General features: G+C 43.1%; 1 protein-coding gene across 1 annotated transcript in view; it reads right to left on the bottom strand.

The window, feature by feature from the left end:
- Positions 1–8,606: 8,606 nt before the first annotated feature.
- The window catches only part of FREM1 (FRAS1 related extracellular matrix 1), a 78,461-nt gene continuing 59,482 nt past the window's right edge, over positions 8,607–27,585 (bottom strand). The window contains exons 28-37 of the mRNA XM_053370478.1: positions 24,156–24,285; positions 21,896–21,968; positions 19,193–19,342; positions 16,140–16,369; positions 14,730–14,777; positions 13,888–14,043; positions 13,341–13,469; positions 11,794–11,909; positions 10,537–10,622; positions 8,607–9,345 (exon numbers count right to left, since the gene is read on the bottom strand). Coding sequence (XP_053226453.1) covers positions 9,146–9,345; positions 10,537–10,622; positions 11,794–11,909; positions 13,341–13,469; positions 13,888–14,043; positions 14,730–14,777; positions 16,140–16,369; positions 19,193–19,342; positions 21,896–21,968; positions 24,156–24,285 — 1,318 coding nt within the window. The 3' untranslated portion in view covers positions 8,607–9,145. The remainder of the gene's footprint in view (positions 9,346–10,536; positions 10,623–11,793; positions 11,910–13,340; positions 13,470–13,887; positions 14,044–14,729; positions 14,778–16,139; positions 16,370–19,192; positions 19,343–21,895; positions 21,969–24,155; positions 24,286–27,585) is intronic.

Genomic DNA, 27,585 nt, shown 5'->3' with positions numbered 1-27,585 from the left:
TTGTTAAATTTATACAGTGGAATTTTACTTGGGAGGGTAGTGAATGTGTCTGAAAATAATGGTGTATGTTTTTTGAGGGGGAGAGAGAGCTGTTCGATGACGCTAAGCAAATCACCTTCTGCACCGAGTGGGGATTATACCGGCCTGTTTTTCAGATCCGTTGTCAGGATTGCTGAGACCATGTGCCTAAGGAACCTCAAAATATAATGTAATAAATTTGTACACACGACAGCACAATATAGCACACCCATTTACTGTAAAACCGACCTTGGGAGTCAAATGCAATGCTGCTGCCATGTGGTATCTGGACCAGCTCACGGGTATATTTGATTTATTTATTTGATTAAGTGGTATGTTTTATTATTTGTTATTTTATTATTTATTTATCGCATTTCTACCCCATTTTTCCTTCAAGGAGCTCAAGACGGTGCACCTAGTTCTCCTTTTCCTTATTTTATCCTCACCACAAACCTGCAAGGTAGGATAGGCAAAGAGAGAGAGAGAGAGAGAGAGAGACTGGCCCAAGGTTGTCCAGTGAGCTTCACTGCTGAGTGGGAATTTGAACCCTGGTCTCCCAGGCCATACTCTAAAACGCTAAAAACTACACCACACTGGTAAATACAACTTATGCAAGTTGTGAGGAGGGGGCAGGCTTGTTCTTGTGCCTCAGCTATTGTAGATTCTATTTATTACTAAGGAAATCACTTCCATGTAAAGGTGTACTTAATTAGTGTTGTAGCTTTTGCCGTATGAGTGAGGACTTGCCTGAAAACTACTTTCCTATGTTATTTTAGTTTTCTAGGGTGCAACATTTAACAAATATTACAGGAGAACTAGCCATATGCTAGTAGTGCCTTTCAAACATACACTAGAGAATATAAATTGCAGGATTGTGCACATCACCATATACAGTGGTACCTCGGGTTAAGAACTTAATTCGTTCTGGAGGTCCGTTCTTAACCTGAAACTGTTCTTAATCTGAAGCTAATGGAGCCTCCCGCTGCCGCCGTGCAATTTCTGTTCTCATCCTGAAGCAAAGTTCCTAACCTGAGGTACTATTTCTGGGTTAGCAGAGTCTGTAACCTGAAGCATCTGTAACCTGAAGCATTTGTAACCTGAAGCGTCTGTAACCCGTGGTACCACTGTATTGCATATATTATGCCAAGGTCCTTTACACTCCTCATCACTTCCTTTTTAAAATAAAAGCAAAAACTGAAAGTGGTGTGTCAATCAGCACAGAAATCACAATGGGCTAAGTTCCAACTAAGTTCTGTTCAGGACAGACCCACTGAAATTAATGGACCTAAATTAGTCATGTCCCTTAATTTCAACAGATCTCATCCAACTATTCACAGATTCACAGAATCTTAGAGTTAGAAGGGAACCTGAGGGTCATCTAGCCCAACCCAACATGCAGCTGTCATCCATATGAGGATCAAATTTGCATCACACCATAAACACCTATATCAGGCAATAACTTGTACACCTCCTGTCTTTTTTATTTAGAATGGCAACCCCCAGGAGTTCAGGTCTTGATACCTTCCCATATTAATGCAATACTTATCATGGGTGTAGACAGGATTTCTTTCTTGGGGGGGGGGCTTTTGGGGGAGATCACCCAAAAAGTTGTTGAGCTTTTTTGTGAGATCACCATTATAAATTCTCCCCCAAGATGACATTATGAGGGGTAGACTTATGAGGGGGAGGGCAGTCTTCTGCTGGGCAGAACCTCAGTTAATTGAGTATTTTTAATGCTTTTCAATATTTTTTTGAGGGTTGGGGGGGGGCAGGTGCCCTTCTATCCCTCCTTGGCTATGCCCATGACACTTATTCAACTCCATATATTTTCATCTTGATTTACAGTGCCATTGGGAGTTGCATTGGGCAAGAACCTCCTGGCTGCTATACACGTGAGATCTGGGATCATAACTGAAGTCTTTATATATTTACAGGGGGTGAATGGCAGAGTGAGCTACTCTTTTGCTTCCTGACTTTGGGAGCTAAGACAACAAAAATGCAAAAAGCAATTAAAGTAACTGATTCCAACATAGTTATTCCCTATCGTTCTAACGGAAACAATACAATCCTGTGTCACCATTTTATTATTTATTTTTGTATTGACTGAAACTCACTTTGAAAGATAACGGAAGTGGTGGTGTTGTTAACATTTATATCTCGAGTTTCCCAACACTTTGAGGAGCTCAAAGTGTATCCTGCTTTGCAGACAGACATGTGGCAGGCACGCGCGCGCGCGCGCACACACACACACTGCGTGGCACATAGAGAAAAAGTTTGTGATGGTTTGCAGAGTTTCTCCCAGCCGTCCCTGACAGACTGTAGCCTGGTTTCCATATCCTGCCTTATTTTGGGTTTGCTTGACTGTCTGAAAGCATTCTCTCCGTAGAATCGGATTGTGGATTGGCAAGAGTGAGCAGGATTGTGGATCGCATTAGGAGGAAAGCAAAATGAAAGCAAGCCGGGTGCTTGGGAAAAGCAAATGGCATCAGGAATACACAGACAGCTGTTTACACAGGGATTACAACTTCAGCGACTGGAAGGAAATGAGTTCGGAGGCTGAATGGGGGGAAAATCAGCTGGATTCAAAAGCATGCTTAGTGTTTGGTTTGGTTTGCAGTGTTATTAGTAAGGATAATACATCTTAGTTTGGATTTAAAGTATATTTTAGCCTAGCAGAGTGCCTTGAACTTTCCTTCCATTTTCTTAAAAATGTCAAGGAAATGAACAACTACCTGACTTTTAGAAGACATCTGAAGGCAGCCCTGTTTTTAATGTTTGATGCATTAATATGTTTTATATGTACCGTTGACCATCCAGAGTCGCTAGGGAAATCCAACCAGCCAGACAGGGAATAATAATAATAATGATGATAATAATAATAATAATAATAATGTGCTCTCTCTTCAGTTTATTGCTCAAAACACTGTTGGATGTGAAATAAACAAATATAAAAACTGTTGCCCATAGGCAGCTTCATATATGTAACATAAAGGGGGGGATGCGACTATAGCTTGTATTTTCGAAAGAGACACCCATTACCAATTTTAAACACATTGCATCTAATGTTTGTGTAAGCAGAAGGCAGCTTGTGGAACCAAAGGTGGCAAGTGATCATCTGAAGAAGGCGAACCTATCTTGAGCAATGTGTGCACTACATCCCATCTTTCTGGGTGGTCTGGAGATACCTTAACCATTTGAGGGCATACCTTACACTCTCATTTCATAGAACTTACAAATCTCTCTCTCTTGACTCTTCTAAACAGTAGTGCATGTTGGGACTGTCTGCATGTGTGCTCCAAATCTCAATCCTCAAGGAGCATTTGAAAACCCTGACTTGGGGTAACCGTTTGAGTCCTCCAATCTGAAGGAAAAATAAAAGTCTCCCCTTTTCAGATTCTTCTCTTTCTTAATGGACATCGTTTGGGTTACAAGAGCACCAGATTACAAGGTTCCGGCTGCTTGAGAAGCAGTGTCTCTCATCTACAGAAGTGCATGCATATCTTTTTAGGTCCAATCCCTCGCACTTCTCGAAGCCCCACCACACTCAGAAGGAAGTGCTTCATAAACAGTGAAATTTGCTCTCACAAGTGGTATTGATGCTCACCAACTTGGATGACCTGAAGAGCAAGTTTAGAAGGCTAAAACTAACAATAGCTACTAGCTACAATGGTTATGTTCAACCTCCCCTGTCAGAGGCACTATCCCTTCAAATACCAGTTGCTGGGGAATCACAGGTAGGCAGCTGTCTACCTGCTCCATCTGGTACGCAGGCTGAGACCCTACCTGCCCGCAGACTGTCTCACCAGAGTGGTGCATGCTCTGGTTATCTCCCACTTGGACTACTGCAATGTGCTCTATGTGGGGCTACCTTTGAAGGTGAACCTGGAAACTACAACTAATCCAGAATGTGGCAGCTAGACTGGTGACTGGGAGCAGCTGCCGAGACCACATAACACTGGTCCTGAAAGACCTACATTGGCTCCCAGTATGTTTTCGAGCACAATTCAAAGTGCTGGTGCTGCCCCTTAAAGCCCTAAACAGCCTCGGCCCAGAATATCTGAAGGAGCATCTCCACCCCCCATTGTTCAGCCCAGACACTGAGGTCCAGTTCCGAGGGCCTTCTGGCAGTTCCCTCACTACAAGAAGCGAGGTTACAGGGAACCAGGCAGAGGGTCTTCTCAGTAGTGGCACCCGCCCTGTGGATGCCCTCCCATCTGATGTCAAGGACTTTTAGAAGACATCTGAAGGCTGCTCTGTTTAGGAAAGTTTTTAATGTTTGATGTTTTATCGCTTTATTATTATTAATATTCTGTTGGGAGCCACCCAGAGTGGCTGGGGAAACCCAGCCAGATGGGCAGGGTAACAACAACAACAACAACAACAACAACAACAACAACAACAACAGGATGAGTGCTGGTGTGCTCAGGTGTTTTTTTTTTTCATTGTTAAATATTTTATTTAGGATTTTCTTGTTTTACAGAAGTGTAATGCCTCGTATTTTTTTTTCCCCATGTAACATTTTTACAAATCCGTTTCATTTGTTGAGGCATTGGGGGAGAAGAAAAAAGAAAGAAAAGAGAAAGGGGGGGTGGAGGGAGGGAAGATGGATGGGGGTGGGGTCGGGTGGCAGTGTTTCTATTATGCTTAGTGTATGTAGAGTTTGGTGTCAGCGTTGTTTGTGTTGTTCACTTGTGTTCCTTTGGTAGTGAGAGAGTTTGGGGTTGGCGTAGGGTGTGATTGTTTGTTTGTGATTGGCTGTGGTGATCTTTGTTTTCGTGTGTGAGTGAGGTGGGTGGGTGTTTTGGATCAGGTTAGCCATATTGATTTGTATGCTGTTGGTGGATTATTGTCATTGTCTTGTTGGGCTGTGTATGTGATAAAGGGGAGCCATACCGGGGTGAAGGTGTCTTCTTCTGTTTGTCCCCGTGTCAGTTTCAGTTTATTAGTTAATTTTTCCAGTAGGGCGTGTGCTCAGGTGTTGCATGTGAGCTTACCATTAAGGCATCTACTTGGCCACTGTTGAGAATAGAAGGCAGGACTAGATGGGCCTTTGACTTGATCCATGCAGAACTCTGCCTGTGTTCTTTGCACAGTGGGAGTCATTTCTGAATAAACCCACAGAGGATTGCATTGTTAAGGGTTGTAGTCCAAAACTTGTATTCCTGCATTCCGAGGGCTGGACTAGATGACCTTTGTTGTCCCTTTCAACTCTAGAATTCTACAATTCTATGAATATGAGAGCATGCTCTGGAGAGGAGTAGGAAACAGAGGGCTGAGAACACACCACTTGCTTCTTCTACACTGCAATGTAGCAGGGGCTTTGCGATGGAAAAGAGGGTGTTAAGGTTCTTAGCTTTTGAATTATGGTGCTGGAGGAGACTCTTGAGAGTCCCATGGACTCTGCAAGAAGCTCAAACCTATCCATTCTGAAGAAAATCAGCCCTGAGTGCTCACTGGAAGGACAGATCGTGAAGCTGAGGCTCCAATACTTTGGCCAACCTGGAAAAGACCCTGATGTTGGGAAAGATGGAGGGCACAAGGAGAAGGGGACGACAGAGGACGAGATGGCTGGACAGTGTTCTTGGAAGCTACCAGCATGAGTTTGACCAAACTGCTGGAGGCAGTGGAAGACAGGAGTGCCTGGCATGCTCTGGTCCAGGGGGTCACGAAGAGTCTGACGCGACTAAACAACAACTTAGCACTTTTTCTGCCCTCCTTTTTCCCCTACAACCTCCCCCCCCCCCACTTCCATGAAGCTGCTTTGTCCATTTGGCAAGGTGATAATGCATCTAGAAAACCCAGCTGGGGGGGCTATGACTGGTAGATGAAGGATTAAGCACCTTCCCCCATTGCAAATTGTTCATCCCTCTCACTTTACAGCGATGCTGCAGTTTCCAGCAGCACATTTGCCAGTGATTGTGTCACCTCATAGGTTTAGTGGACTCTGTATCAAAACAGCATTTACAGTACTCTGAAATGTTGAAAGATTATAACTCTATAGCCGAGATCCATTTATAAGAGCATTTTTTTATTAACACTCTAAGTATTACAGTAAATTATGGTACATATCACATGCTGTGTGTAGGGGAATAAAAGTTGATTAGCACCTTTTATTAAATAAAACCAAACCACATTGTTGATAAACAACATTTTCTTGAGCAGTCAGGAAAGAATGTGCACAATTTTTCTTTTCAACGGTCTTAAGAGGAGAAACAATTGTGCACAAAATTTATGATTACGTGTAATTTTATGACTCTTATTACATGTTTATTTATGTCAAAGTTTAACATGGCATTTTTCGCTTCCCTCTGGGAAATCATTCCATCTGGGAAATTATTCTTTTTTGAGATGTTGTATATTAAAGGCTTGCTTGTACACATCACCATTTTATTTCACATCGTAAAACACATGGTCGGCTGATGCATGGTAAAATGTCCTTACTACTAAACAGGATGATGTCATCTTTAGGGGTTTGACACATGTCATACCTCTCTTGGGGAGGTGGTGTTTTCCCTGGTTTCGTCCTCCAAATTCAATTGGTGTTTCTTACAGGGGCGATTCCCTTCTCTGTTGCAGTCCACATTATTGACATGGCTCAGAGAGAGGAAAAATAAAGAGCTTGAAGAAACAGTTTTCCCTGGCCCACACTTGAAAAGTAAGACTACAGTGGTACCTTGGTTCTCGAACTTAATCCATTCCAGGAGTCCATTCGACTCCCCAAACCGAAAACCAAGGCGTGGCTTCCGGTTGGCTGCAGGAGTTTCCTGCATCAGACATTTGGCTTCTGAAAAACGTCGGCAAACCGGAGGGTAAAGCTAATGATGGCTGCCTTTACTACCACAGAGGGAGAGCACATTTGGGAATTACAGAATGGGGAGAATGCTGTGCTAACAGAATGTTGGACTAGGTGAGCTACTGCCCTGATCTACCACAGCTTTTCTTATGTTCTTACTTAGAGTAGCATATCACTGATTATTTTTAAAAAAATACAATTTCTCTAGGAATTCTTTAATGCTGCAATCATCTTGGCTGACAGGTCACACTTATAATGATAGGTAAACAAGGTAAAGGTAAAGGACCCCTGGACGTTTAAGTCCAATCAAAGGCGACTCTGGGGTTGTGGCGCTCATCTTGCTTTCAGGTCGAGGGAGCTGGCGTTTGTCCACAGACAACTTTCTGGGTCATGTGACCAGCATGACTAAATCACTTCTGGTGCAACGGGACACTGTGACGGAAGCCAGAGTGCATGGAAACGCCGTTTACCTTCCCGCCACAGCAGTACCTATTTATCTACTTGCACTGGTGTGCTTTTGAACTGCTAGGTTGGGCAGGAGCTGGGACAGAGCAACAGGAGCTCACCCCATTGCGGGGATTCGAACTGCCGACCTTCTGATCAGCAAGCCCAAGAGGCTCAGTGGTTTAGACCACAGTGCCACCTGCGTCCCTACTTATAATGATATTGCTGGCTTACCATTGGAGTTGTCACCATGTGCCACTTGAAACAGAAGAGTGGCTGTGTGTACTTTAGTTTCGGTTACCATCATAATGTAAACTTTTAAAATCTCACAGAATTACAGTGGTGCCCCGCAAGACGAATGCCTCGCAAGACGGAAAACTCGCTAGACGAAAGGGTTTTCCGTTTTTTGAGCTGCTTCGCAAGACGAATTTCCCTATGGGCTTGCTTCGCAAGACGAAAACGTCTTGCAAGTTTGTTTCCTTTTTCTTAACACCGTTAATACAGTTGCGACTTGACTTTGAGGAGCAACTCATAGAACGCAGTGTACATAGTAGCCTTTTTTGAGGTTTTTAAAGACTTTGGTGATTTTTGAAGCTTTTCCAAAACTTCTTTTGCAGCCATTTGGTAAGTTAAGCTTTTAAAACTTTTTTGGGGGGTTTTGGATTTTGGGTTGGGGTGTTTGGAATTCAAGGACTTGGTGTTGGGGAGGGGTTTGCAAGAATCTGGAAGCTTGTGTGTTTTTTTCTGCATTTTTATTATTTTTTGTGACCATTGGGGCACTCTGCTGTTTTTTAAAAAAATTTCTGGATTTGAATTTCTGTGTGCTGGGTGGCTGGGGGAACAGTTGGGGAGGGGTTTGCAAGAATCTGGAAGCTTGTGTTTTTTTTCTGCATTTTTATGATTTTCTGTGACCATTGGGCCACTCTGCTGTTTTTTTAAAAAAATTCTGGGTTTGAATTTTGAAATGCTCTTTACAGTATGTGTGACTTTAAAGAGCACTTAATAAACTCTTGTTGTACCAAATTTGGCTTTGTTTGGACTTTTTTTGACCATAGGAACGCATTAATTGATTTCCAATGCATTCCTATGGGATTTTGTGCTTTGCAAGACGAAAAATTCGCTAGACGAAAAAATTCGCGGAACGAATTAATTTCGTCTTGCGAGGCACCACTGTATTACAGCTTTGGGCATATTACCATAACATAGCAACATGAAACCGTCATTCGAAAGAGTTCACCATGTTCCCACTTCCATATTTCTTCTCTGTGTGTCGATAAAAATGTTTGAAGGGGAAGGGAAGTAATTTTGATTTCTTTTTTTTTTTTACTTAAAGCTCCAAAATTTCTGTAGCCACTATCATGCATCTTTTATAAACTTTGACCAACAGAATGCTGGCTGTTTCCATGGGCATAGCCAAGAGGGGGAAAAATTAATCAAAATCAATACAAATTTGAGGTTCTGTCCCCCTCCCCAAAATCCTGGCTATGCCCATGGCTTTTTCCCTTTCAAAACCAAACAATTGCAGTGTTGTGAGGGGTAGTGTACCGAGTTCAGGAACGACAAGGCAAGTAACATATGGCTTAATATAAAAAAACTCAACCTCCGCCAACTTCTCTAGCTGTTTCATATTTTATATGTCTTGGAAGAGACTTGATAGAAAATAACTCTGGGGTGAACAAGGCTTGTTCTTCACTCATACTCAATATACCACAAACCCTGGAAAGAGATCAGTCACAGTGTAACATTTCCCCCTATCATTTTTTAATCCCTTCGTATAAAAACCTATTACAAATAGGTCACCTGACTCCCTACCTTCATGCCCTTTCAGCACCCCTGGCTATAAATAAATATAGCTATTTTTATACATGGTGAGGTTTGCATCAGCTGTCTTTACAGTTTCCTAGAGCATATATAATTGTGTCCTTTGCCCTTCCTGCAGTTCTTTCTTTGCCATTTCCCCCTCTGCTGTACTAAAACACAGTTCTTTCCTTTCTTTGAAAGTCGTGACGGCTCTTTCACCCAGTTCGTGAAAGCAACACGGTCTCCATTGTTCCATCTGAACTGGCCTGGATTTCTTCTGTCGTTGAAGCCTGTAACAAATTCAGATGTGCAAGTTGACAGTCATATAATTGACAAAGTGTTCAGAACAACTTGACCAGTCTCTCACAAATATTATTAGGCTGCATACATACCCAGACCCTCCAAGTGTCCCTGTTTTCCAGGGACAGTCCCAGATTTACAAAAACTGTCCCCGTTTCTGAATTGAACCTGTAATGTCTTGCTTTTCCTTAGGATGCTCCTATTTTCACTGGAGAAATGTTGGAGGGTGGGCAGTTATTTGACCCCCAAGCTAAGCAGATAAGGACCTATACAACCTTTAGAAGACATCTGAAGGCAGCCCTTTATAAAAACAAGGTTTAAAAAATATTTAACGCTTTATTATGGTTTATATATGTTGGAAGTCACCCAGAGTGGCTGGGGCAAGCCAGCAGATGGGTGGGGTATTATTATTATTATTAAATAGGATGTCCCTATTTTCATCAGAGAAATGTAGAAGGGTATGCATACCATACATTTAAAGCACATTCACAGAATCCTGGGAACGGACATTTGTTAAAGGTGATGGGAATTGTAGCTTTGTTGGGGGATAAACGACAGTTCCCAGAATTCTTGGTGGATGGGTAATCTGAATGTGTTTCAAACGTATGGTGTGCTTGCAAATCCAAAGAACGGGTTATACATTGGGGGTGCTTTCTTGTAAAAACAAACTCCAATTTAAAACGTAAAACTAGCAGGGGAAATAGGACAGGCAAAGTTGCTTTAAGTGTAGATTTAGTACCTGTAATAGGGAACTACAACAACTGGCTCCAGCTACTGACCCTTGGCCAGGGCTGTGATGCCATCTGGTTAAGGCCTGCTCCCCGTTAGATCCTGAGCCATATGAAGCTGAGCCATGAGCTCTTAGGGCAGGAGGGAAAAGCTCCAGAAGAATGAAGCTGGCTGGGAGAAAGGCCAAACCATTGAAGAGCTCCAAGGACAGAGCTGGCGAGCTGGGAAGTTCAATGCCAGAAACCTGGAAGACCAGAAATTCACCTTCTACACAACAGCAGCAAAGAGAATTTAAGCAGTGTAGTTTTAATCAGTTTTGACCGAATGGTATTTGGAAATTATCATCCTAAAGACCAGGAGAGGGAAAAAATGTCAAACTTGGTGCTATATATTTTGAGGGAAATGTGGGCCAGAGGCTGAAGAGTAGACAGCCTGTTGTACTGTATACCTACCTGTCCAGAAGGGTCTTCTTCCACTGAAGTCCCACAGCCACTGCATGTGTGTTTTAGAAGCCACACTTACTAAACTGCCATGGTACCTAAGATCAGCAAAAAAGAGAGGGATTTTTAGATTCAGAATCATAGACTTGTAGAGTTGGGACCCTGAGGATCATCTAACCCAACCCCCTGCATTGCAGGAATATTCAGCTGTCCCATATGGGGATTGAACCTGCAACCCTGGCATTATCAGCACCATGCTCTAACCAACTGAGCTATCCAGAAGAAGCATCTGTTCTGCCGATAAAGGGGCGATGTACGGTTACTATATCTCAACGAGCTTATGGATAATGAACGTCAAAACTGAGAGTCACTAAAACCCTTTTTTTCGGGGGGGGGGAAATATTGGGAAAGCATGCTGAGAAAAGATACACACAGTGGTACCTCGGTTTTCAGACATCTCAGAAGTCGAATGTTTCGGCTTTCAAATGCCGAAAACCCGGAAGTAACTGCTTCAGTTTTTGAATGCTCTTCGGAAGCAGAACGTGCCACGCGGCTTTCGTATTGGGTTTTCTGGATGTAAATGCTTCCGGAAATGCCTGCTTTGGTTTTTGAACGTTTTGGAAGTCGAATGGTCTTCCGGAATGGATTATGTTTGAAAATCAAGCTTCCACTGTATTGTGAGACAAGCTGTGATGTACATGTTACAGTGGTGCCTTGGGTTAAGAACTTAATTTGTTCCGGAGGTCCGTTCTTAACCTGAAACTGTTCTTAACCTGAGGTACCACTTTAGCTAATAGGGCCTCCTGCTGCCGCCGCACAATTTCTTTTCTCATTCTGAAGCAAAGTTCTTAACCCGAGGTACTGTTTCTGGGTTAGCGGAGTCTATAACCTGAAGCGTCTGTAACCTGAGGTACCACTGTATAAGGTTCTATTTACAATCCAGAGGTACATTTTGTTAAACAAAGGGTGTGTGTGTGTGTGTGTGTGTGTGTGTGTGTATGTGTGTGTGTGTGTGTGTGTGAAACTATGCTTAAGATGTAATGGCTTTGATCAAACAAACTGCAAAGAGAACTTTGGAGTAGGGGTTTAACCACCTACGCTCTACACTGAAATCCCTCACATCCTCCCTAAACCTTTGCAAAAACAGATCTAACTTTGGTATTAACTTTTACTGGCAAGAGTATAATTTCTACAGTAACACACTGGATGCGACATTAAACAGCAGGGAACCAATATAATCCAAACTCTTCTTCTTCTACTACTCCTTACTGTTCCCTGCAATCCCGGGCAGCTACGGTCCACGTAACTTTTGGATTGCTGATCAGGATGTAGCAGCTTCCATCATGATGGGTCCAACCAGGAGGGCAGGTAATCACATTAACACCCTAGAATTAGATGGTTTCATTTCAGTATTATTTCCTTCCGTGTTCCCACCTTCTGAAAGAAGTGTCCTTTGGAAGCTGAGCTAGCTCAGAGAATTCAGAAAATCTGGGCCCTGGCTGTTCCCTCAATGGCATTTGGATATCAGCTGGAGGGTTCAATCTCCTCCGGCTTTTGCCATGAGCCCCTCTGTCCTGCACCACTGCTTGCTTTCCCAAGTAACAACAACAGAATCATAGAGTTGAAAGGGACACCAAGGGTCATCTAGTCCAACCCCCTGAAATATATTCTTGAATGCTGCAGCAGTGACCCTAGAGATAATAATAATAATAATAATAATAATAATAATAATAATAATAATAATTTTATTTATATCCCGCCCTCCCCAGCCGAAGCCGGGCTCAGAGTGGCTAACAACAATAAAAGTAACACAGCATTCTAAAATCAATTTATTCTAAAATCAATTCAAAATCAAATTAATGTCAACCATTGGGCTAGAGTTCTGTGAGGATTACCAAAGGAGGGGGTCAGACTGCGCCTTGGCCAAAGGCCTGGTGGAACAGCTCTGTCTTGCAGGCCCTGCGGAAAGATGTCAAGTCCTGCAGGGCCCTAGTCTCTTGTGACAGAGCGTTCCACCAGATCAGGGCCACAGCCGAAAAAGCCCTGGCTCTAGTTGAGTCCAGCCTAACCTCCCTGCGGCCTGGGACCCCCAAGATGTTTTTGTTTGAGGACCGTAAGGTCCTACCAGGAGAGGCGGTCCCATAGGTACAAGGGTCCTAGGCCATATAGGGCTTTAAAGGTTAAAACCAGCACCTTAAACCTGATCCTGTACTCCACTGGGAGCCAGTGCAGCTGGTATAGCACAGGTGAATGTGATCCAGCAGCAAGGACCCCGTAAGGAGTCTCACCGCAGCATTCTACACTCGCTGGAGTTTCTGGGTCAGTCTCACGGGCAGCCCCACGTAGAGTGAGTTACAATAATCAAGTCTGGAGGTGACCGTTGCATGGGGTAGAGCCATGAAATTGCCCTCCTGAAACTGCTGTCAGGATGGGACTTGGGTGAGGTAGGCGACAGCAAGACTGAGGCTGGGCAAACATTTATTCACCCAAAGAATCTTGGGAACTGTAGTTTACCCACCACAGAGCTACAATTCCCAGGACCATTAACAAACTACAGTTGTCAGGAGTCTTTATGTGGGGTTTGTGTGTTTTAAATGTATGGTGCGCTTGCAGCCCTAGTACAACAGAGGGACAAGGGAAACATGACCAAACAGATCCATTAAATCAGTTTATATATGTCTGTCTGCTTCTACAATCCTGCTTTTGATTTGCTGAAAACTGGCTATTTTGAGACAAATTTAAAGTTTGTGTTTTATTTATTTTCTTTTCCTTTTATTTATTTTTTGAAAATAAACATTCGTCCAGCAGATTTCTACCTGGTCTGCATTACTCCACAGAGTCCAGGAATGACCATCACACTGAAACATCTTCTGAGCAATTCCTTCAAAATGCAAGAGACCCTTCAAATCTGGCGTGCATCTGTTTGGAAAGGAAAGGCTCTGGATCTGAAAGAAAAATGGATTTTTGGCAAAAAAAAGACAAAACAATCAATTTTTTATTTTTTTTTTTAGTCTCTGTCTCCAGCACTGCAAGCCAGTCTCTTGCATTTCTAATGCTAATGTTCTTCATAGCTTTTTAAAAACATTGTGCTGGACAGATTTTTGCTGATAGATGTTTGTACAATCTCAAATATGATATCCCTGAATAAATCAATGAAGATTTGTGATTCAGGTCTTTCAGGAACATCCTTGGAATAGTCTCCACAAGTTTATTGCTTTTACTGTTTTCTTAAGCTGAACAATTTGTTTTCAGAAGATACACACACATACATTATATATGTTTAATGTTGCTTTAAATATTCATCTTTTGGGTTTTTAACTTTTTCAGAATACTGTGCATAAACAAACAGGGAATAGAAGATACCGGAATGCTAGAGTCCGCTTGCGGAACTTCTATTTTCTCGAGGGGAGCCATATTTTTCCTTGGCTCTCTTTGGTTAATTACTGACGTGGCTGCCATTTTGTTTTTGTTAGGCAATGGGTTGTCATCCTCCACTTTGAGCACTGCCATCCCATGGTACTTGATGAGAAAGAATGACCAAACAACAAACAAACAAACAAACAAACAAACAAACAAACAAACAAACAACAAAAACAGATAGAGAGAAAGGATAATTCCTCACTAGTCAGCTCCAAAGCTGTCTTTGTCACAGAACTAAAAAGAGAGTTTTTAAATACAAGCTGTCTTTAAGGCTCAAATTACACATGACAACAGTTTGACCACATCTTTAAACTGGGTTTGCCCCAAATCATGTATAAAATGGAGTGAGGGCCCAATTTTAAGAAGAGCATGCAAATGGAGTTGCTAAACTCCTCACCCTGGTGGTCTACCATGACGTCATTTTTCTGTCAGCTATATTCACTTTTCACAGGAAAAGGAAGGGTTGTTTGGATAAAGGAGCTGGGGGGGGGAGAGAAAATAACGGCCCTTCTAATATATCATGTTTGCTCTTAAAGGAGCTAAACCTGGGCTGCACTTCTCACCTCCATCTTGTCTCAGACATGATTAGTGGCAGAGCCTCTTTAAAAACATTACCATCATGTGCAATTTTAGTCCAAAAGGGAAAAGGGTAAAATGGAATATGACTTTAAAATGGAATATAACTTTAAAAACTCAGTTACTATCAGTAATCAGGTTGTATATACAGGTAAGCTATAACAAAAGAAGGATTAAAGGTGTATGTTGCTGCAAAATCATGTTCTTACCTTAAAAAAGACACCAGTGCCATTTCTAAAAGTGAAAGAAGGACGAACCTGGAAGGAAAAGAAGATCGAATGTTCACAGCATTTCTTAATAAAGAAAGCAAAATACAATTTTTTTGTACTTTAGTGAGATGGCGGGAGTGGAGGTGACAACCTGAGTGTCTATATCATCTATCTATCATCTATCATCTATCTATCTATCTATCTATATCTATCTATCTATCTATCTATCTATCTATCTATCTATCCATCTATCTATCATCTATCATCATCTATCATCTATCTAAGGCTGACTAATAATTCATCTACCTCACATAATGCAAAAAGGAAGAGGGGTGGGGTAGGGTACCCAGCCAGTCCATAGATCACAGGAGGTTCTACAGTAGAACTTCTACCCATATAGCTCCCTATAGAGCTAAGAAGGGCAAATTGTGCCACAACTATTTGCAGCCCTCTAGAGAAATACCTGTAGAACAAACACATCCAGGTTAAGTAAAAGGTTAAGTAAGACGTAAGAAACTCAACCTCGTTTGGGTATTAACCAATCAGTCCTAGGGAACATTCCAAATTCCAAAAGCAGGGGTGGTGATGATAGTGATTCTTACAATTCCATAACACTTAAACATCCTGTCTCTAATTTGGTTAGTTTTATAATCTGTTATCACTTGGGAGCAATTTCTCATTGCAAAGGCAGGCTTTTAATAATCCACACATCTACTATATACTGTAGTTTTGAAAGTGGTTTGTCTGTCTGTCTGGCCCCCATAGGTTGGATGCCCCTCAATATATTGTTGCCAAACTCAATTCGAGGTTGCCACTTTGAATCAAGGTGACAGACTGAACCTTTCAAAATTCTGCACTGATTTTCACATCTGATTTCAAAATTTCTTAGAATTCCCATGCAATGCCAGGTTGGGGAAAAATTTGGACCCCAGGTGGCCATTATGTAGATCCCCAAACCCCAGGAAACATCTGCATAGAAAATTTGAAGAGAGCCTTATCTAGAATGGATTTTGCTCACTAGCTTCTTTCTTCCCACAACAAGACTTTAAATTTCCTAAAGACATGAAGGTGACATGGCAGAAGCATCATGTCATATGATGTACATGCCAATTGCACTGAAATCTTCGGTTTTTCAGACTTTGCCATTCTTTTTTTAAAAAACCCTACTTCAGCAACATCTGTTTGACCCGTAGCAAGACAAAATAAATGGGTACACGAAGGCCAAGAGTGTCCTAGTCACAAAACCTTTGTTGCTCTTGACTGTCGTCTCTGACTGTTGCCAACCTAATCAGTGCTCAGTTCAAAACGAATCATTAAATCATGTGAGATATTCATACAGAAGTACATACACACAGACACCCCAACTTTGGAATAATTGTATCCTCCCACTGTTTGAGAAGCAATCCTTACTATTTTGCCATTTCCAAGGGCTCTTAGCCGGCTCCTTCCAAGATTCACCGAGTTGAATTCTGGTAATTTGTCCCTTCTCTGCACTACCATCTCTTTGGAAGCAGGCAATGGGATCCCTTCCAAATGAACAGTGCCATGCCTGGAAGATGAAGAGGGGCCTGGAAGCAATGTTCCTTTCATCCATAAGTTGTGAATGTTTTGGCTTGAGGAGTGGAATGAGCTGCACTGACCTGAAAGCAAACAAGATGGCAGATGGTCAGTTCTTTTTATATAAAACAGATAGCTGGTCACATTGATGTGGGCGATGAAACAGCTTGTCATTAGGAGTAAGATGATTTTTCATCTGATGTTGATTTGTTGTTTTTCTTTTCTTAACTAGTCCTTGTTTCTGAACTTTATCTGCCAACTTAAAAGGAATTTTAGAAGTTCTAAGGAAGATATTTTTAAGCAACAACAACATCCTTTATTTCTTAAATTGCATACGCACATAGACCAGAATCAGGTTTCCATGGTGGAGCAAAGGCCACTTATTCTTCTCCATCTGAGTGTACTTGACGTTGTTTGAGCCAGGCATCTGCAAGGCCACTGTGCACATCAATTGCTCAGGGGTTGCCCTCCCCATTTTATCCTTAGAAAACCCTATGAGGTAAGTCAGGCTCAGAGTGTCTGATGTATCCAAGGTCATCCAGTGAGCTCCATGGCCTCAGCAGGAAGTTGAACCAAGATCTCCCAGTACACTGGCTCCCAGTATGTTTTCGAGCACAATTCAATGTCTTGGTGCTGACCTTTAAAGCCCTTTGAAATGGTCTTGGCCCTGTATACCTGAAGGAGCATCTCCACCCTCATTGTTCAGCCCAGACACTGAGGTCCAGCTCTGAGGGCCTTCTGGCGGTTCCCTCATTGTGAGAAGTGAGGCTACAGAGGCCCTTCTCAGTAGTGGCACCTACTCTATGGAACGCCCTCCCATCAGATGTCAAAGAGATCAATAATTATATGACATTCCATAGACATCTGAAAGCAGCCCTGTAGAGGGAAGCTTTTTAATGTTTGATGTTTTATTATGCTTTTATATTTGTTAGAAGCCTCCCAGAGTGGCTGAGGCAACCCAGTCAGATGGGTGGGGTACAAATAGTAAACAACTTCTTCTTCTTCTTATCTGCCTTGTCCTGGTGATTTTGGCTCATGGACCAGATGTTCCCCAGCCCTGTCTTAGTCCAAGTACCTTTAAACATGACACCACACTCTCTCTTCAAACTGAACCTGCAATACCTGGGTTTACATATAGTCAAGGCTGCTTTTTAGGGCATAGCATCTACAAGGTGGTATACACAACAAGATAAAAAATGCATTAAGACATATTTAGAATAGCTTATCAATAAAGGTATCCACCGAAACTGTTCAGGGCCTCAAAGCTAGCTTTACTGTTAGGAAAGGTGACCTGGAACAACTAGGTTTCTGTGCCTCCCTGTCTGGAGCTTGGCACTTCCTCCTGGCCATACCCCCTCACCAGCCCTGCCCCATGGTTTTGTCTAGCTGGAATGTGACCTTGAATTCCAACAATGCCTCCTCCTTGTCAGGGAAGCAGGAGTGTGTGTGTTTGTGGGGGGGGGGGAACTAGCCTGCTGTACAAAGTTAAAATTTACATTTGTTGTTTCGACTATTTTTGCCCCAACCCTGCTCACCATTGGCATGCGACTCTCAAAAGGTTGCTCCAAAGGCAACGTGAAAAGGTTCCTCACCCCTAGCCTACATTCCTGGTGCCATTCACAAATACAGTGGTACTTCAGGTTACAGACGCTTCAGGTTACAAACGCTTCAGGTTACAGACTGCTAACCCAGAAATAGTACCTTGGGTTAAGAACTTTGCTTCAGGATAAGAACAGAAAACACATGGTGGTGGCGCGGCGGCAGCGGGAGGCCCCATTAGCTAAAGTGGTGCTTCAGGTTAAGAACAGTTTCAGGTTAAGAACAGACCTCCAAAATGAATTAAGTTCTTAAGCCAAGGTACCACTGTAGTTTGGAAGGGGTTTCTACATCTCAGGGAAGAGTATGGCAGATTCCTTCTGCCGTAGACAAATGGTCTTCAGTCAGGCGAGGAGATGGAATGGGCCCATAATATAGCCTCATGCACAAAACAATGCCCATGCTTCAGAGTTACTGAGCTTCAGCTAATGTGCCCCTAATCCTGCTAGAGTTGTGGGTACATAACTACAGGTCTGAGTCAGTGGATAGGAATTTGCATTCCCACCCCACTTAAAATACAGATGGCACAACACAACCCTGTCCCCACTCTGAAGTGCAAATGGAAACCACAGCGCACATCTTGCATTCAAATGCTTCACATGATGTAGATGCACAATTAGATGCAATACGAGATCAAGATTACCAGCCACGCAAAAGAAACTGTTTACAGACACTTGTTTCTGCACATTGACATTGGATCTCCCTTGCTCAACCGGAGTGCAAATATTTAAGGATCTTTTTTAAAAAACAACAACACCATGATGAGTCCCAGCAATTCTTCTTTTAAAAATCAGCCAGTACATTAAGCAAATGTGTTTTTTTATATTAACAATATGGCTTTTAGAAAGATATGATAGTAATTAGGGACTTCCCCTGAGTACACAGCCTGTCCAAGAAGTGAAAAAGTTCTATAGTTAATAGAAAAGTGTGTGTGTGTGTGTGTGTGTGTGTGTGTGTGTGTGGAAGCTTCACTAGTTCCTCAAGAGGGGCTTCTCATGAAAGCAATGCTGCAAGCCAAAAATCAAACTCATCCATTAGGAAAAGCTCTTTTGGGGGGAAGAGGGGGAGTGCTGTTTTTCCCTCTTGCTCTCGTTGATTCCTTCAAGCTGTGCTTCCTAAGCAGAAGAAGAATAGACATTGCCAGAGGAGGAAAGGTTTGAAACTGTCAAGGCTATTTTCTTTTTAAAATAAAAACACGAAGCATTTTGATCTGAAGGTAAGTGTTAGCAACAACATTTATGTGTTGAAAAATAAGTCGCTTATCAGCCAAGATTGGTCCAGATTTTATTAAGAAGATCAAAAGAGAATACCTCCTTTTGAGTCCAAAATTTTCACTGCAGCTTTTGTCCTACTGCCAAGAACAGCATTCACAGGAGAGATGAGAACCACTTCAAAGACCTCATCGTCTTCCTCTAATCCGTCATAGGTAATTGCTATATTCCACATCTTGGTTGACATCCCTACCAGAAGTAAACATTTTAATTACACTTTAATTGCTTTTTCAATCAACCTAGGTGTCGAAGAAATATATTAATTAACATGTCTACAGCTACAACAGACTAGCTTGTATGTACCATTGTGCTCCTGCCCACTGATTGGACTCCTGTGGTTTTTCCAAATAACACTAACTAGAGACCAAATTTGTTCCTGAGCAATGATGATTCCATTCACACAGTAACAAAGATCTGTTTTCTATAGAGTGGGAAATAATAGCAGGCAGTTTAGGGGGAAGGGCCGGATCGTAAATTTCAAAAAGAAATAAAAAGTGCTCCTCATCTTGAAATCTTAATTACAGAGAATCCACTATTGTTTTGAAATATTGTCATTATCAATCATCCACGACTAGTTCTGTTTTCAGTGTCAAGTACTTTGTTGCAAAGCCGGAGTCTTCATTGCAAATACCACATAATTTGTTGGCATCGCACTGTCTATGAACTAAGGTAACTAGTACTGCATAAAGCTGCATCTGAAAATCACACAGGAGGAAGATTGAGATGGGAATCTGAGTTGCCACTAATACTGAGGCAAAACTGGAGGCTTCTGTTGGGCAAAAGGTCCAAGGAGTTTTGATGGAAGCAAACATCTGTTGGAAGGTATAACACCATGATCGCCACTGAATTTCGCTACGTGCAAAATTGCAAAGCCAATTCTGAGGTTCTCGCCTGGGCAAAAGATCAGAGGAATTTCAAAGGAAGCAAAAAAAGGGGGGGAGGGGAAGAGCCTTGGCGAGAGCGGCAAAACTTCTCACACAACCTTGAAGGAGAAGCTGGCAGGCTACAGCTCTGGAAGTTAAAAGCAAAGGACAATGCTTACCACCCTCCTAGACCATTAAACCCTGACTGGGCTCTGCAAAGGTGCCATAGTTTATTGTGAATGTCTCAGAGCATGGTGGACATGGGTGGCGCTGTGGGTTGAACCACAGAGCCTAGGACTTGCCGATCAGAAGGTCAGTGGTTCGAATCCCCGTGATGGGGTGAGCTCCCATTGCTTGGTCCCTGCTCCTGCCAACCTAGCAGTTCAAAAGCACGTCAAGTGCAAGTAGATAAATAGGTACCACTCCGGTGGGAAGGTAAACGGCGTTTCTGTGCGCTGCTCTGGTTCGCCATAAGCGACTTAGTCATGCTGGCCACATGACCCGGAAGCTGTATGCCGGCTCCCTTGGCCAATGAAGCGAGATGAACACCGCAACCCCAGAGTCGGTCACGCCTGGACCTAATGGTCAGGGGTCCCTTTACCTTTACAGAGCATGGACTGACCACAGGGAAAGACCAAATTCCAGTGCCCATGCTCCAGAAAGGTGCTAAGCTGGCACAGATGTTCTATGTCATGGAGCAGGTTCGTGTGGAGTATCACTTATATGTGTTACAGCAGCCGTTCATACAATAATCTTCCCACAAGACTGTTGGCCCCCTTTGTGGGCAGTCACAGAAATGAAAGGAACATACAGGGATCCTGTTTCCCATTAAGACAATTTGAACATGCAATGATTTCAGCCTGTGTATAGGGCAGCACCCACACCATGTATTTAAAAGCACATTACTTCCCCCAAAGAATCCTGGGAACTGTAGTTTAAATGTGTGGGTGCGCACAGCCTTGGATGGAACGGTTTATATATAAGCTAAGCTGTAATTTTAATTATATCTCCTGCTCTCCAACCCTGAATGCTTCCCAGAGCGGCAAGTGGTTAAAAACAGTTCATTAAAACAACCAGTTACCAACGGTAAAACATTAAAATGGCAGAACTCTTAACAAGAGGTACATGTTAAAACCACGTAAAATCAGCCAGTAAAGAACACACAGACACATATCAATAATGATTTAAACATCTGGACAAATGAGAAGATATTGAAAAGTTAAGAAACTCAATGGCAAGAAACATTTTCTTTTTTTTTTTGTAAGCAATTTTTCTTGAAAAATGTCAACATAGGTAAAGGTAAAGGGACCCCTGACCATTAGGTCCAGTCATGGATGACTCTGCGGTTGTGACGCTCATCTCACTTTATTGGCCAAGGGAGCCGGCGTACAGCTTCTGGGTCATGTGGCCAGCATGCCTAAGCCACTTCTGGCGAACCAGAGCAGCACACGGAAACGCCGTTTACCTTCCCGCGGGAGCGGTCCCTATTTATCTACTTGCACTTTGATGTGCTTTTGAACTGCTAGGTTGGCAGGAGCTGGGACCGAGCAACGGGAGCTCACCCTGTCGCGGGGATTTGAACCACCGACCTTCTGATCAGCAAGCCTTAGACTGTGGTTTAACCCACAGCGCCACCCGCATTCAATTTTTATTGAAAAATGTCAACATAGAATACAATAAAAAGCCAGGAGACTGGCTCTAATGGCTTGAGGATCCACTTCTTACAGGGCATTGCATCCTCATTAAGACAGGGTGAAACCCACCTCTCACCACAGTACCTCTGTTTTGTCTGCACTGAATGTCAGTTTATATCACACTACCTGTTCACCACTTTCAATAAATAAATTTTCAAGTTACTGCCCTCCGAGGCAGAGCTTACCTGGATCAAACTGAATAAGTTTAGAAGGAGCCGCAGTAAAATCCTTTCCTGATGAAGCAGTTACTTCATTGATCTAAGGTAGAAAATGGACAGAAAATGCACAGTATGAGGGGCTGAAACAAAGACTTAGCTGGATCTCTAGAACCAAAGCACACCTAAATGCACTCTCTGGCCAGAGAGAGCCCCTGGCAGAGTTAAAAAGTCACAAAAACAAGCAGCAGTGTAGTGTGGGGATTTAGGCTGTTACACTTTTAATGCCCCATTTAATCTGCGACTGGAGTTTCCCTGTTTCTACCCTTGAACAGACTACATACTTTAGTAAGTTTAAAAAATGCTTTACTTACACAGTTCCAAAATTCAAGTTCATGCATTTATTCATGCAGCAGCAAGTAAACACAGGCAGAAATCTTGGGCTACAAAATATAGTGAAATAGCTCTAAGCATGCAGTGGAGATTGTAGCAAGCAACCTCAGGCACGTCCGATCTCAGTGAGTTCCTTCCAGGTGAGGGGTGTGACCTAGTTGAGTCTAGCAATACAGATCTATGGTATTAATTCCTTCATGCATTGACAAGCAGTACACATGCTATAGTTACAGTATATGAGGCTGCAATATCCCAAAGATTTGTCCAGTTTCTAACTAAGACCAGACCTTATCTCAGAAAGGGGAAACACTTTTCCTAGGAAGGTAAGCATGCCATTATGCTTAATGCCATGGTCTAGCAGAGAAGTCTTTATCAACAAAGTCTCCAGACAAATTCTTAAGTCAATGCAATTTGTCTACAGTGTTTCATTACAGCAAGTTAAAGGTCAGTTCAAACCCACAAAAAAATCCTCCCTCTATGCACCCGAAGAGTAGATGGAGTTTAGAGATTCTAAAAGAGGTTTCAAAATGGTGGGCATTTTTTCGTTGAGTCATCAAGATGCAAGAAGTGACACATAAAATGCCACATGGGGTGAAGAATGCGGCGGGCGCTAGAAGTGGTAAACAGTTAACACGAGTTGAAATTTCCCCCCTCGTTTTTCATGCATGTTTGTATGTACATTTAATATGCTGATGAAGCAATCCAAAATGTTGTGACAACCTCTTGCATACAGTAGTATTCAATCAATGACTGTTGTGGGCAATGTATCTTGTCTGTGATACCAATGTGTCAGACCCTCCAAGTGTACCTATTTTCCAGGGACGTCCCTGATTTAGAGAAGCTATCCCAGTTTCTAATTTGATCCCACTTTTCCTTAGGATGTCCCTATTTTCATCGGAGAAATGTTGGAGGGGATGGAGTTATCCAACCCTAGAGTGTCTGCAGGCAATCCTGTATAGGGAAGGTTTTTTAAAAAAACGTTTAATATTTTGCTATGTTTTTATATACAGTGGTACCTCTGGTTAAGTACTTAATTCGTTCCGGAGGTCCGTACTTAACCTGAAACTGTTCTTAACCTGAAACACCACTTTAGCTAATGGGGCCTCCTGCTGCTACCGCGCTGCCGGAGCACGATTTCTGTTCTCATCCTGAAGCAAAGTTCTTAACCTGAAGCACTATTTCTGGGTTAGCGGAGTCTGTAACCTGAAGCGTATGTAACCCGAGGTACCACTGTATATTGGAAACTGCCCAGAGTGGCTAGAGCAACCAAATGAAATGTGTGGGGTTTATGGAATGGGACGTCCGTATTTTCATCCTAGAAATGATGGAGGGCATGGAGTTGTGTGTGTGTGTGTGTGTGTGTGTGTGCGCGCGCGCATGTGCGCATTACTATTCCCTTAAAACCAGTGGTGTAAGTCTCCCATGCTACACAAAGGGTGATTTTTCTTGTGTGCAGTGGCGTAGCGTGGGTTGTCAGCACCCGGGGCAAGGCAAGTAATTTGCGCCCCCTAACCCGTGGATTTGCGCCCCCTAACCCGTGGATTTGCGCCCGGTGTGGCCGGCCCCCCCTGCACCCCCCACGCTACGCCACTGCTTTTGTGTGTGTTATAAATGCTACCAAGCTTTTGAGACGAGCGTAATAATTCATTTTGTTTTAATGGCAGGGACCAACATTAAAGTAGGTAGCAGCCAAAAAACAACAACCCACCATTTGGTTTAGGGGATAAAACTGCACCCCAAAAGCCTGAGCAGGGTAGTTCTTTCGACACAAGGTAGGTCAGTTGGACTTATTCTGAGAAGACTTGTGAAGGACTGCACTTTGCAAACTAGCACTTTGCAAATCCTTCAACATCCTTAAACTATGCTTTATTTTCAGTTCCTTTTATGACGACGTTACCTTCACTGCAACAAAGGCAGAATCTGTGATGTACCCTGATCGGGTGATCCTCAAAGGCAGCACCTCCACATTTTCGCAAACTTCATAAACATCCTGTTCCATTTCAATTTTTGACCATTTCAGTTCCAGTCTATTGGGGCAAAGGGAGAGAAAAAGAAAACACTGTATGCAGGAGAGGAGGAATTTGCAGAGAAAATCCAAAAGTGAAGTCCCTGATAGTTCAGGATCCAAGACAGCTGACATTTCTTTCTTGCTGTCTGTGCAAACATACATTTTCTACCAATGTATCACTGTGCTCAGGAGGAAACTGGTCCTAAGAGAGAAGCAAACAGGACTTAATTTGATAAAAGGCTTACCAGAGTTAAACCTTGGTTGTGCTTTCACTTTAAGGCTCAGCCCTCAAATTGCAATGTGTATTCACGGGAACAGAAGTGCCTTTGAGAATGCACAGAACATGCATTCCGCTCACCGTGAAGTAGTGACAGCTGGTTCCCATGTTTTTAGAAGGCATTTAGGGCAAACACGCAAACTTGCTGAGCTCTTTTGGGCCCCCTGGCTAATAATTTGGCTGAGGAAGAGACCCTCCCCCCAATGTTCAGGGGGCAGAGGAGGATGAGTGTGGAGCCACAGCTTCTATGGCTGGGTTCTCCTCCTGTTGACCCTGGTGCCTCCTGACTTTTAGAAGACATCTGAAAGCAGCCCTGTTTAGGGAAGTTTTTAATGTTTGGTGTTTTATTGTGCTTTTAATATTCTGTTGGGAGCCGCCCAAGAAAAACCCAGCCAGATGGGCAGGCTATAAATAATAAAATTTATTATTATTATTATTATTATTATTATTATTATTATTATTATTATTTCCACTCTGCTGAGACAGGCAAGAGAGCAGCATTGTAAAAGTAGGCAGCATTTTCCCATCTCCGCCAAGCTAAGCAGTTGGCTCCTTACCTCTCTCGCCCTGACCTAGCCACTGTGATCCACGCGACGGTCACCTCCAGACTGGATTATTGTAACTCGCTCTACGTGGGGCTGCCCTTAAGACTGACCCAGAAACTCCAGCGGGTGCAGAATGCTGCAGCGAGACTCCTTACGGGGTCTTCACTGCGAGATCACATTCATCCGGTGCTATATCAACTGCACTGGCTCCCGGTGGAGTACAGGATCAGGTTTAAGGTGCTGGTTTTAACCTTTAAAGCCCTATACATCATAGGACCCTCGTACCTATGGGACCACCTCTCCTGGTATGTCCCACAGAGAAACTTACGGTCTTCAAATAAAAACATCTTGAAGGTCCCAGGCCACAGAGAAGTTAGGCTGGCCTCAACTAGAGCCAGGGCTTTTTCGGCTGTGGCTCCGACCTGGTGGAACACTCTGCCACAAGAGACTAGGGCCCTGCGGGACTTGACATCTTTCCGCAGGGCCTGCAAGACAGAGCTGTTCCGCCAGGCCTTTGGCCAGGGCACAGCCTGACTCCCTCCCTCGGCAATCTTCGCGGAGCTCTGGCCCAATGGTGGCCAGTGGCTTGAATTTAATTAATTTTATAATGAATGATTTTAGAGTGTTGTTTGTGTTGTACTTTTGTACTGTTTTGTTGTTGTTGGCCGCCCTGAGCCCGGCTTCGGCTGGGGAGGGTGGGATATAAATAAATTTTATTATTATTATTATTATTATTATTATTATTATTATTATGTGCCATAGTCAGACTCAAAGGCCTTCCTACTCTCATATGAGAGTGCCACATGCTACCTTTATCTGAAATGCGGAAGGGATAATGCCACCCAGTGTAGACAATACTACTACTACTACTACTACTACTACTACTACTACTAATACAGCGCCTAACACACTGATGGATGATTGGTCCAGTTTCCAATCATTCTACTCCCTGTGGCACCAGTAGGCTGCTCAGAATCTATAGCTTCCCATTGATTAAAAAGCTTCTGGGCAGCAACTTCTGTTGGATGAAACCCGGGGCATAAATATCACCTGCACCCCACATATGGAACTGCCTGTAAGATCTCAACAGTTTGGAGCAAAGTCACTACTCCTCATTCATAGGTTAGCAATCCTTTTTGAAAAGCTGAATGCAGAGTCATCTAGTGGCCAGTTATAGAACGGAAGCGAATTCTTTACACAACACCATTTCCATGTGCCCCCAAAACAAATGCTTGATTGCTGTTTTCCTAGGAAAAGCGTTGCCGGAACTCACCGTGAACACCCCCTGCCTTGTTTTCTTAAAATGGCAATGGTACCCACCTGAGAGGTGCCAGAACTGAGTTCCAGCTGGAAAAAAATGCCCTGGTTATATCCATCAAGGTTTCTCCTCCAGAAAGCTTGGTTCGGTTACACTAAATTTAGTATCTAAAAGATCTGATCTGATTTAAAAGCCTTCCAAGTTTAAAAAAAAAGAGCAAAAAGAAAAAAAGTAAAAAAGTTGTGCACACAAAACAGAACTGCATGCCCAATTTTTTGTTTGTTTCAGTGGAAGTATATCAGATTTTTGGGACGCGGGTGGCGCTGTGGGTAAAACCTCAGCGCCTAGGACTTGCCGATCGCATGGTCGGCCGTTCGAATCCCCGCGGCAGGGTGCGCTCCCGTCGTTAGGTCCCAGCACCTGCCAACCTAGCAGTTCGAAAGCACCTCCGGGTGCAAGTAGATAAATAGGGACCGCTTACCAGCGGGAAGGTAAACGGCGTTCCGTGTGCTGCGCTGGCTCGCCAGATGCAGCTTGTCACGCTGGCCACGTGACCAGGAAGTGTCTGTGGACAGCGCTGGCTCCCGGCCTATATAGTGAGATGAGCGCACAACCCTAGAGTCTGGCAAGACTGGCCCGTATGGGCAGGGGTACCTTTACCTTTACCTTTATATCAGATTTTAAACACAGGAAGAAGGAGGCTCCCCACCATCTGAGTCTAATACTTACCATAGTATCGGTGCAGCATAAACCAATGAGAGTAAACGGTATTTATAGAAATGCACCCAAAGCAGCCTAAGAGGTTGTAAAGTTGTCTCTACTTAAAATAAAGCACAAGACCAAATAGATGTGCAGCAAGCTTAACTCTGAGCAGGTATGGATGTTGCATTGCCCTTCTTGGAACAATGAAAATTGGGGACATTTAAACAAGCAAGCTTCCCCCAGATGTGGCGCTAATGCAGCTCAAAATGTCCCAGGACCTGCAGGATTCTTTCTTAGATTCATGCTGTTCTACACACCCACTCAAATTACTTGTGCTGCAATTGGATTTGTACGGCTACCTTCTTTATTCTTTATTTGTCATAAACAGAGCACTTGCAGGCAGCAGTTAGTTAAACATTATTAGAGGGAAGAAAGAATTTGGAGGGATATTTCAACACATAGCTTATACCCTTTTGTTATGTGAAGTTTTTAAAAAACTCACTGAAAATTATTCCATATATTTGGGACATGTTACCA

Source organism: Podarcis raffonei, chromosome 17 (genome assembly GCF_027172205.1).
Source record: "Podarcis raffonei isolate rPodRaf1 chromosome 17, rPodRaf1.pri, whole genome shotgun sequence".
Taxonomy (NCBI): domain Eukaryota; kingdom Metazoa; phylum Chordata; class Lepidosauria; order Squamata; family Lacertidae; genus Podarcis; species Podarcis raffonei.
This window is presented reverse-complemented; position numbering and strand designations above follow the sequence as displayed.